At 35.9% G+C, this 11,682-nt stretch overlaps 1 protein-coding gene across 1 annotated transcript in view; it reads right to left on the minus strand.

Moving 5' to 3' along the window:
• Positions 1–1,290: 1,290 nt before the first annotated feature.
• Positions 1,291–11,682, minus strand: part of NDUFAF7 (NADH:ubiquinone oxidoreductase complex assembly factor 7) — a 32,537-nt gene continuing 22,145 nt past the window's right edge. Inside the window, 7 exon segments of the mRNA XM_007945068.2 lie at positions 1,291–1,506; positions 2,009–2,182; positions 3,925–4,068; positions 6,946–7,056; positions 7,750–7,808; positions 8,645–8,858; positions 11,108–11,218. Of these exon segments, the coding sequence (XP_007943259.2) occupies positions 1,291–1,506; positions 2,009–2,182; positions 3,925–4,068; positions 6,946–7,056; positions 7,750–7,808; positions 8,645–8,858; positions 11,108–11,218 (1,029 nt within the window).

Below are 11,682 nucleotides of genomic sequence, written 5' to 3' on the forward strand. Positions count from 1 at the left end.
CCAGGAAAATTCCAATACAGTGAAGTCTTTTTGTTCCAAGACATGGCTAGTATTCTTTTCCTTTAATCTCCCTCACAAATTTATGTTGCTAGTATAACAATTCCTCAGAAAGCCCATGTTTCCAATATTACTATTAAAGTTCTGTGAATCAAAAAAGGAGGAATTAATATTTAGAACTAAAACTTGACATTTATCTGAAAATAACGGAGAATTAATTAGCTCAATTTAGAAAATCTTTCCTCCTTCATAGCCTACATTTATTCAAGTTTATTAATCTTGTTTTTTAAAAAATTCAAATAGCACAAAATTAGGAAGAGTTAATGAAAACAATAAGTCTCTCCCCACCCTTCAAAACCCCTTCCAGCTTGGGAAATATAACAGTGATTGGCTTAAATGCCAAGATGCACTCAGGCACCCTTTCCTTGTTTGTTTTTGTTTTTTTAAATGCATGTACATATCTCAGAACAGAAAATGACCAATCTGTACCTAATAATTTTTATGTAATTTTATGTAAATTAATTTTTATGAACTACTTAGGTTTTGTTATTTTATGTAAACATTTCTTTAAATGTTGCTTTTCTCCTTCCAACAAAAAAGGAACTGTAAATATAGACACTGCACCCTACTTTTTCACTTGCTAAATTTTAGACCTCTTTCTAAGTCACAACATACAGAAAAGATCAACCTCATTCTTTAGAATAATATAGGGATTTTTTCCCACCATCATGTAGTCGATTCTGACTCACAGCGACCCTATAGGACAGCGTAGAACTGCCCCATAGGGTTTCCAAGGCTGTAAATCTTTGTGAAAGGAGATTGGCTCATCTTTCTCCCACTGAGCTGCTGGAGGGTTCAAACTGTCAATCTTTTGGTTAACAGATAAGTGCCTTTAACCATTGAGCCACCAGAGCTCCTTAATATAGGAAGAGTTCTATTTAATCAGTCCCCTATGAATACCTATTTAGCTTGTTCCAAGTTTTTATTAAATCAATCAAGGATCATGTTTTTATTTTAGAAACAAAATGAAAATACAACTGGCTTTAGTCATAAAGGAAACTGAGCTCCACAGAAACATCTGTTCATTAACTTTTGAGAACTCACATTTATACCAAAAGTCAGATACAACCTTAAAATTTCTATGAATTAAAATTGCATTCTACAAAACAAGCTTATCTTTATTGGCTGTGAAGAGGCAAAATACTGTAATGCTTATTTTACCTACAATGTATGAAATGTGTTCCCTTTCTTTTGATTTCTTAAGCAGATGGGTAAAAAGTCCAGGGTGAAATGTCACCGCCAAACAAGTTCGTCAAACCCAGCTACAGGTGCTAGAGAGGATTTTGATTCACGTGCATTCGTCTGATGGCTTCCATCAGGAAGTCTCTGATGAGGTACCAAGGCAAAAAAGTTAAATCTTTCTCCCATCTTCTTAGGGTTCATTAACATATCATATCCCTGAAGTAACTGCTGCCTTACAGATGGCTCATGTGAATTATCTAAAAGAACCTAAAAAAGAAGAAGAAAAATTCTTAATCAAAAATGACTAGAAGGAAGGCATTCTAATTACATAATAATTACATGCATTCTAATAACTATTAAACATTCTATAAAGCAGAACTCAGAATATGATTTCTGATCACCTGCCTCAGAAACATCTAGGGTGCTTGTTAAAAATGTAGGTTGTTGTGAATTTGCATTTAACAAATATCACCAGGTGGCTTTTCCTACATTGAAGGGTTAAGTGTTCTCAGAAGAACAGTTAATAAAATTTATAGACATAAAATAAACATGGCCTAGTTTTCTTAACAAAAAATGAAAACTATTTCAAGCCTTAATTTACCTCACATGGAGATGAATGAACTGCCAGGCTGTCTGGTTACCCTGACTCTTCTACTATAGAAAAGCTTCAAACATCAAACACTGGCTAACTACAAGAGCAGTGGGGCCAGGGGAACTTAACATTTAAAATAAGTACTTCAAAAATAATAATAGTGAAATAAGCCATTACCTTCAGCCGGAGATCAATACCCATGTTTTTTAAAAACATTTGCTGTTTTATTGGACCCAGAGAGGCCACTTTTCCCTGTGCCATTCTGCGCAAGTAACTGAAGTCCACATCAGCTGTTAGGTCTGCTGTTCCTGGAGCAACTAAGACGTCATGGAGCTTGTGACCACAGAAGCCCTTGAACATAATTAAAGACACAAGTTTTTGCCCTTCTATGGTTGCCATCAAGATAAAACATGCTATTCTAGTATATTATGCTTAAAAATCAAGTGGCCTTCAAACTCGATGCACAAACACCCTTCCTTCTAATGAAATGTTGTGGAAACCTGAATATAAAATTGCAGTGTTGAAGCCTGAAGATGCTGCCCTTGACACACTTATTTAACATCTTCATTAATGTTTTTGGTGATGGATTAGAGTATTTCATTACTTCTACAGATGAATTTGGTAATCAGAACCTATATAGTGTTTTACCAAGTGGACCCTTAGTCCATGTGCATTGGAATCATCTGAAAATATGTTAATGGACTCCACCCTGACCTAGTGAATCAGAATCCTAAAGACGAAGCTAGAGAATCAGTATTTTGAATACACTCTTCCAGATGACATACAGTAAAGCTACAGACTGAGAACGACAGACCTAGAAAACAACTAATGTCACTGACTTTGATGTATATCAATTAAAGTATATTAAACAAAATGATCAAAGAACATAAGAAAGGATGTTTAGGAAGGGCAAAAAAATACATCTGGGAGAGAAGAAAAGATGCCAGCTGAGAGTAAGATGAAAAATTTTGAGTGACTTATTCCAGTACTTAGATTAAATCTGCCAAGAAGTACTAAAAAATTTTTCTTAAAAAAAGGACAAGTTTAAGAAAATCTTCCCATTTGTTTTACAGGTACCCCTGCTTTTCAAAAGTTCACTTTACACCACTTTGGTTTTACAAGAGACCTACATTTGTATCTTTCAATAACTGAAAGAAATTCAAAGGGGATTTTCACCTTCATGTACTCTGAGCAGCGAGAGTGACATCACCAAGCTCCTTCCCCAGAAACTACACTCTGCATCTCACCATCAAGCCACCATAGCTTTGAACTGTGTCTGTGAACACTGAATGTCAGTGTTACTTTTGGTTTTATGTGTTATTTGGTATGATTTGATAGATTATTTTCAGAGTCTGGAAATGCTCAACAATTTTTCTCATAGAATAAATTAATGGTAATTTCTTCACTTTAAGCCATGTTGGCTTATGAAAGATTTCATAGGAACACTTTACTTTCAAATAGTGGGGGAAATCTGTATTCAGATGCTTACTAGTGTCTATGCAAAAATTCAGACCCTGGTGGACAGTGGACTTAGGGTTAGGAAGTAGAATCTAGGGCTAAGAATAATTTTTGTTAGGTGCCGTCAAGTGAATCTTTTGACTCAGAGTCCAAATGGGGCAGAGGAGAACTATTTCATAGGATTTTCTAGGCTGTAATCTTCACAGGAGTAAACTGCCAGGTCTTTCTCCCAAGGAGCCCCACTGGGTGGGTTTGAACCTCCAATCTTCTGGTTAACAGCTAAGCACTTAACCGTTGTGCCACTGGGGCAACTTACCAAAACAAAAAAAACTGAACTCGCTGCTGTTGAGTTCATTCTGACTCATAGCGACCCTTCCTTGGGTTTCTAAGGCAGTACCTCTATAGAAGTAGGTTGCCCAGCCTTAGGCACTATGCCACCAGAGCTCCCGGGGCAACATAAGGGTAATTACAGTAATATAAATTAATTAGAAAGTATTGTACTAAAACAATTCTAAATACTATGAAAACCACAGATAAGACAAATACCACAGATGAGCTTAAAATGTAACAACTGATAAGTACAAGTAAATTATGCCACTTAAATTCTGATAAATCATATACTGAACTATCCATACTCTGAAGGTATCTGTCTTCTTTCCATCGTGACCATAATCGGCAATCAGTGCAGCACCTCCAGTTAGTGCAATGCGTTGAGAAAGTTCCTGAATAACAACACCAGCATCAGGACATACTTCCACATGATCCCGTGTTTCATCACTCTAGTAAGGGAACAGTTAAAGAAAGCAAGAAAATAAATCACTCAGAAAGAATTGTTTCCTTAGATTCTTCTCATCTGTATTTTTTTTCTTAAATTAAGCATTTCTTAATTTTAATAAAAATAAATTCTTTCTCTATATGAATATGTTCTCAACACTAAATTCATATGGCATCCTTTTTATTATACAGAACTCCTTTGATCTTTGATGTCATGCACTCAATTCACAAAGACATTTTAATCCCTTTTGTATCCCCAGAAGAACCAACCCTCCTTGAGGCTAAGTGCATTATCTTATTTACACTATCTTCTACTATTATGTCGTAATTCACTATGATACAGGTTTCTCCCACTATCCAAAAGTAGAGTGTTCCTATGAAACCTTTCATAAGCTGAAATGTCATAAAAGGAAGAAGCAGTTACCAATAATTTATACAGAAAAACATTTTGAACATTACTAGACCCAAAAAAATAACCTACCAAATCATACCAAATAGCACATAAAAACTAAGCATCAACAAATGTAGCGTTCACACACACAGTTCAAAGCTGAAAGCTTGATGCTGAGTGTAGTTCCCAGGGAAGGAGCTCGGCAATAATGCCACTCTTGGTACTCTGGGTGTGCACTTCTTCAGCAGCTCACTACAGAACAAACACTGAAGCTAATTTTGCTTTTTGCCCTTTTTAGTGAAAGTGAAAAATCCTCTTTGGATTTCTTTTGGTTAGAAAACAGGTTCTAATGCAGGTCTTTCATAAAAGTGAACTGGCATAAAGCGAACTGCTGAAAAGCAGGAATACCTGTATATTCCACTAGATTGTAAACACGGGAAAAGAGATTTTTGTCTGCCTGGAACATATCAGGCACTCAAAAAAACGTGCCAAAAGAACAAATGATATAATCTGTTAAAGCAAAATAGAGCCTATTAAAAAAGTATATTATGTAGCCTTCTGTTGGGGCATAAAGTGTCCTGATGACATGTCCTTTATTTAGAAACCTTTGGAACTAAAACTTAAGACTTTTAATTCCCAAAATGTTCAACTTGTAACTAAGGGTCCACAGTAGGGGCTTATTAGCTTCAAAAGCAAAATGACAATAAATATTAAGACTAAGTTAACTTTGCTAGTAACCTATGACATTTCACTGATTCTTCAGATGATTGAAAATTTGATACTTTTTCTTCATTATAAAAGCCTACATTAACTTTTGCTCTCTCCTAACACTCTACTGAAAATGCAGTACTGACCTAACCTGATGCCTGTGCTACCATAGCAGGTACAGACAATAGAGTCAATAAACTTAAGGCTGAATCCCAGCTCTTCCTACTGTTCATGGCAGACAAGTTACTTAACCTCTCTGTTTCCTCATCATCTGCATATAGCAACAGATTAGTTGTGAGGATTAAATCAAATAATGAACCACGTACCCCAGAACTATCAAATAAATTAGTCTAATGTAAACACCATGAGGTCAACCTCTTCAAGCATAAACTGACACAGTTTACCACTCTGGTAATTCAGGAGCAGATTACCCAGTAAGCAAGATAGGTTCAGGCTTACTTACTAACCAGTAAAATAAGAAACTGTTAGCTACAGATCAGTAAGTACAAGCAAGCCCATGCTTACTTTCTTACTGGGTACTCCATCTCTGTCAGGAGTGTATATCTGAAAAAAAGCTTTGACTCTATAGGAAGGCACTGTGAGGTTGGGAGAGAGATGTCAACCATATCTACAAACAGAATCTTTAATGTGGTAAAAAGATGTGAAATTGTTCACTACAGACTAGTAAGTAAGCACAAGGAAGCTGGTGCTTACTTTCCTTACTGGGTAATCTGACACCGGCTGACATCCTTTTCCTCTTAGATTCCTCTGTTAGCACTGGCCCCATTCAAACAAATGAGAAAGTCATCGTTCCTTCCCTCCTAAGTGATTACTAATCAAGCCAAAAATTAGAAAGAAACACAACTCCTAGGGTGAGGGGCTTAGGCCACGGTAGCTTTATGAATTTGTTTCTCACTGAGATAAAATTAAGTAGCCAGAATACAAAGTATAGAGAAATGTTCACAAGTGTACAACTTCATAGATTTAGTTTGAAAAGCTGCTTAGAACTGGTAACTTCTGAAACAATTTCTTAATTAAGGTCCACACAGTGAGCATCTTTCCTCTGAGCTGGAAATGGACTAGAAAGTGGCAATCTAGAGCCCAGACACTCGAGACACGCACAGGCTTTGGTGGTTATACAGGGGAAGGGAATCTTTAAATACAACCCCAAGATCAAGAGGCTCTTGTGATTACTCCTTGACATCAAGAGAAAGCTGTAGCATTCATCAGATTAAAGCGAAGGGAAGCATGGGGGAAAAAAAATGTACCACAACAGTAGTCAGAGAGAGAGAATGGGACTTAACCTAACAGGGTTGTTTTGGAAAATAAGTGAAAAAATACAGAAAAATATATTGTATTACAATACAGAATACAATACAGAAAATAACATAGTATCCAATAAATGTTAGGTGTCATTACTGTTGTTGTTACCCTCTTATACACTGTAGACATTGCTTTCAGAGACATCAAACACTTCCTGCAGAAAATACTGTCACAATTTTAAAAGGGGAAACTGAGGTAAACAGCATTATTAGAGACCTGAGTAAGCACTGACTTTCTCTCTTAATACATTATTATTGCTTAACATCGCACAACTGAAAAATACAATCATGGATTTCAACCTAATCTCCTGTTTAAATCCCTTTGTACTTTTTCCCATTAACAAGGGGCACATCATATATTCTTTCTTCTGTAAATGAATTCTAAAATAGGAACCCAGTAAATAAGACTTGGAAGATTCTGTGGCAAATGAAAGAGTAGAAGGAAAAAAAAGTATCCCTACTTGTAGGAAGGCTTCTGCTGGGGTGGCACAAGGCGCCAAAACAAACCTCAGTTTATCAGAAACTTGCGGATCGATATCAATGAACACTTCTCGCCATCCTTTTGGTGTTTTCTAAACACAAAATAATGTGTAAAAATGAATTTTTGCTAATTTGCTCTCAAAATTGCCTCTCCTCAAAGTATTAGTTTTCTCATCTTATCATAAATAGCATAGATAACTAACACACAGCACTTTACTACTTAAAATTATTTAAGGGTGTTAATTCATTTCCTTTGAACAAGACGAGCAAATTAATGAATGTATACTGCTATTAATGTTGTAAATGAAAAGCAGTAACAAAGCTGGAGCTATAAAAGAAAGAAAATCAGCATGGAAAGTGACCAAAAACGGAAAAAAAGAATAAACAGAAGCTAGAGATAACAAACAGTTACATGATGATGGTAACTGATCTTAGCATTAAAAGTTAAAAGTACAGTGCACATACAGTATCATGAAATCTTAACTCCTCATGGAAAGAAAGAAGGAAAATTTTAATTTTTCGAACTTAAAAAAATTGCTTAAAAAACATTGTACATTGCACTGTAGCCAATGTACCATCTCAAATGCTCCCACTTATCCCACCAGAATCTACTTTCTATTTTTGCTTTTCAATTTATATTCATCAAATTCCAAATATAGTTAAGAATAATTTCTACAAGTAATGTTCATTAAATTAAGCACCAGTTCCATTAAATACCATAAATGTTCATTCTCACAATGTAAGGCCTTTGTTATTCATTTATAAACTTTTTTGTCCATCAATACCTGAAACTTATGTATAGGAAGAACATCAAAAAATTCATGTGCAAGATAAAAGCTGAACCCTATTTAAAAATAGAAGAAAAAAAATTAATACTTCAGTGTATTAAAGGCAATTCATTGTTTTCTTTTGAACATTAACTGAGAGAAAGAAAATGCCTGGTTTTTCACTGGTGAAACCTGTAATGCTTCCATAATGGTAACTACCATTCAGTCATCCAAACCTCTCCATGGCAGACCTACTCTGCAGAACACAGTAGGGTACAAATATCACTCTTCTCATTTTCCATGTAACGGGGTCAGAGAACCAAAACATCTGTATTACCGGTTTAATCTCATTATTGGGCCTGAAGGAAATTAGAACTCAAATTTGTTAAAGGTGGAAGGGAATCTGAATTTTATAAAATCAAGAGAGAAGGCTGAGGCCAGGAATGACTTTGGTGCCTTGCCCAGGATGTACCACTACATTAGGGTTGAACTGGGACTCATCAATATTAAATTCCTGGCTTATTCAGAGATTTTACTGGCACATCTTATTCTTTTAGACAAGCAAGAATTTTCAAAAGCTCAGAAAATTTTGCTAATCTCATAACATTCGTTCCTCCAGTCCTCCTGCCTTGTACTACTTCATTATCAGTGCTATCTTAGCTGTAGGGAAACATTAAAAAAGTACAACAGGTTTTTTTGCAAAACTACTTGAAATATATTGTTCCTTAATGTTAGGCAATTTTAGTTTCTAATATTAAGTTCTTTGCTACAAAACTGTTAGCCACAGTCTATATGGGTAAAAGACCTGGCAGTGATAGATAACAGGATCAATTATGTTGTAAAAGCTTGTTATCACCCATCACTACTGTGAGAGGTTGTGATCATAATTCACTCATGAATGCAAAATAATCACCCTTTGGAACATCTTGCAGATTTCGGTACCAGGAAATTGGAAATCCTGACTTAGTGACCCCTTTCATATACAGTGGGGATCCGGCACTTCGCTCCAATGGAACCTTCTCTTCAGTCAGTGTTTTTGCTTGGATCTCACTTAATTTCTCACTCACTTCTACAAGATGGATTGAAATGTCACTGTTTTGTAGCACAGATTCAAGCTGGCTGAACACCTAGATACAGAAAGAAGAAAAAACTATTGGCAAAATGTAATGTCTTGAGGGGATTTTAAGGTTTCTAATAATTTACCTCAATAGTTTGCTCATGTCACAGTAGACTATTTGGTTTCAGAGAGATCTGATCTTCGCACAAGCTCCTCACCAGCAGCTTTAGAGAATTATAACCTACTGGAGTGTGGAGAAGGAGCTCTGGTAGCATAGTGGCTAAGGCACTTAACTACTAACCAGAAGGCTGGCGGTTCAAACCTACCAGCCACTCCTCGGAAGGAAGGTTGGGCAATCTACTTCCGTAGTGATACTGCCTCGGAAACCCAAGGAGGGGTCGTTATGAGTCGGGACCGAATCGATGGCACACAACAACAACAACAACAGAGTTATGGAGTATTGCTTATATAAGAAATGAACACTGTAGAATTTGGTTTTCTAATGATGAAACTAGAATTCTAATTCACAAATAAAAAATTTAACATTCAATAAAAATAATAATTCAGATTATGGAGTATAAAAAAGGATCAAAGAAATGTATATTACCTTAATTTATAAAGCCGCTAAGTTTATGAAGGGAGCTCTGGTGGTGTAGTGCCTAAGGCACTTGACTGCTAACCAGAAGACTGGTGGTTCAAACCCACCAGCCACTCCTCAGAAGGAAGACTGAGCAGTCTACTTCCATAGTGATACTGCCCCAGAAACCCAAGGAGGGGTCTATGAGTCGGATCCGACTCAACAGCAATGAGTTTGGTTTTTTAGAAGTTTATGAAATAACCTCCATTTTGAGATGACTAAACTGCATCTATAAGAAATCAAATTTGAATGGTACTAATAACTTGATCCTTATAAGCCCCTGTACCTTCTGTCTGTCCTCAGATGTCAGCACTATCCTAAACCTCAAGTTGGCTTTTCTTTATATTTAGAAACTACATTTATAGCATCAAATAATACATTTGATGCTAATCATAATTTATATAAATACAATCATATGATATGAAGTCTTCTGCAAATTGCTTTTTTCACTCAACATCATTTTCCACATTTTATATTGTTGTGTTCTGCTGGAATTCCATTCATTTTCACAGCACTCTATAACTATGTCACAATGTATTTTCCCATTCTCCCACTCATAGACACTTGAGTGGTTTCCAATTCTGATTCTAAACAACAGCTGCTACATTCTTGTACATATCTCTTGATACAGATATGTACAAGTTTTTCTAGGGCACAGGCCTAGCAGTGAAATTGCTGCGTCTGCAGTATAAGTAAGTAACTTTGACACTAGCAGACAATGTCCAACAGCTTTTCAAAGTGGTTGTATCAAATTACATTCTACATTTTGACAAGTAGCTTGTGAGAGTCCCCATTGCTTCTCATCTCCCCATCCTCACCAACACTTGATATTGTGAGACTTCCTAATTTTTCCCAACTTAGTGAGAATATAGTGGTGTCTCGCTGTGATTTAATTTTCATTACTCTAATTATCAATGAGGATAAATACTTTTCATTTTATTGGCCCTCTGGATTTCCTCCTTCATGAAGGGCCTGTTCAAGTCTCTGGCCTGAATTTTCTATTGAGTTATCTGTCTTTTCATTGATTTAAAGGAGTTGTTTATATATTCTAATTACTTGTTCTTTGTTGATTATAAGTTTTGAAAATACCTTCTCCCACTCTGTGGCTTGTCTTTTCATTCTCTTTCTTGTGTTTTTGAAGACAGAAAATTCCTAATTTTAATGTAGTTGAAATAATTCATCTTTGCCTTATGGTTTCTTTGTGTACTTAAAATTCTCTTCCCCAATTCAGAAGGCAAATATTTTTTCCCATATGGGAGCTCTAGTAGCATAGTGCCTAAGGCATTTGACTGCTAACCAGAAGACTGGTGGTCCAAATCCATCAGCCACTCCTCGGAAGGAAGGTTGGGCAATCTACTTCTGTAGTGATACCACCTCAGAAACCCAAGGAGGGGTCGCTGTGAGTCGGATCCAACTCAACAGCAGTGAGTTTTTTTTTATTATTATTATCTTCTAAACATTTAATACTTTCAGCTTTCACATTCCTCTCCCCTTTTTTAAACTTGCAAACAAATAACAATAAATAACAATTCAATATGTTATTCCAACATGTTATTTTAGATGAGAAATATGAGATCAAGGAGATAGGACCGAAAGCCAAGGAAATCCACCAAATTTGCCAACAGTCAGAAGTAGTAAGGTTCATCATCATGAAACTTTTAAGACATTCTTCTGTTACCTACCCTCAAAATATCTCCAATGAGGGTACCTCTACCTGGACCCAGTTCCACCAGCTGGAAAGTTGAGTTTTTTCCAGCAGCCATCCATTCACTAATGAACCATATCCCCAGTAGCTGTGAGAAGAGAAAAATGACAGTAAAGTATTATAAATTATACGACAAAATGAAATTCCGTACAAATCTGCCCTTTAGGACAAAAGGAAAATGTTTGTAAACATCCACAATATATGGTATTTAATATGTATGTATAGATTCACACACCCAGATATACACATAGGAACTTCACTGGAACTATGTCACAAAAGACACCATTAAGAAAACTTAATCAATGGAACTACCGTTGATAAGGCAATCTCTGCAATAAAAGGCCCCTTGAACATAGAGAATGGGATATTACTTACAGAGAAGTGCTATTATTTGAAAGCAAATACACATATGAAATATGATTATGTCATTTTTTTATATTCATATGATTGGAAAAAATGGAAGTTGTCAAAAATGAAATGGAATGCATAAAGATTGATATCCTAGGCATTAGTGAGCTGAAATGGACTGGTTTTGGCCATTTTGAATCAGAC

Source organism: Orycteropus afer, unplaced genomic scaffold (genome assembly GCF_000298275.1).
Source record: "Orycteropus afer afer isolate SDZICR_OR568_19922 unplaced genomic scaffold, OryAfe1.0 scaffold00131, whole genome shotgun sequence".
NCBI classification, from domain to species: domain Eukaryota; kingdom Metazoa; phylum Chordata; class Mammalia; order Tubulidentata; family Orycteropodidae; genus Orycteropus; species Orycteropus afer.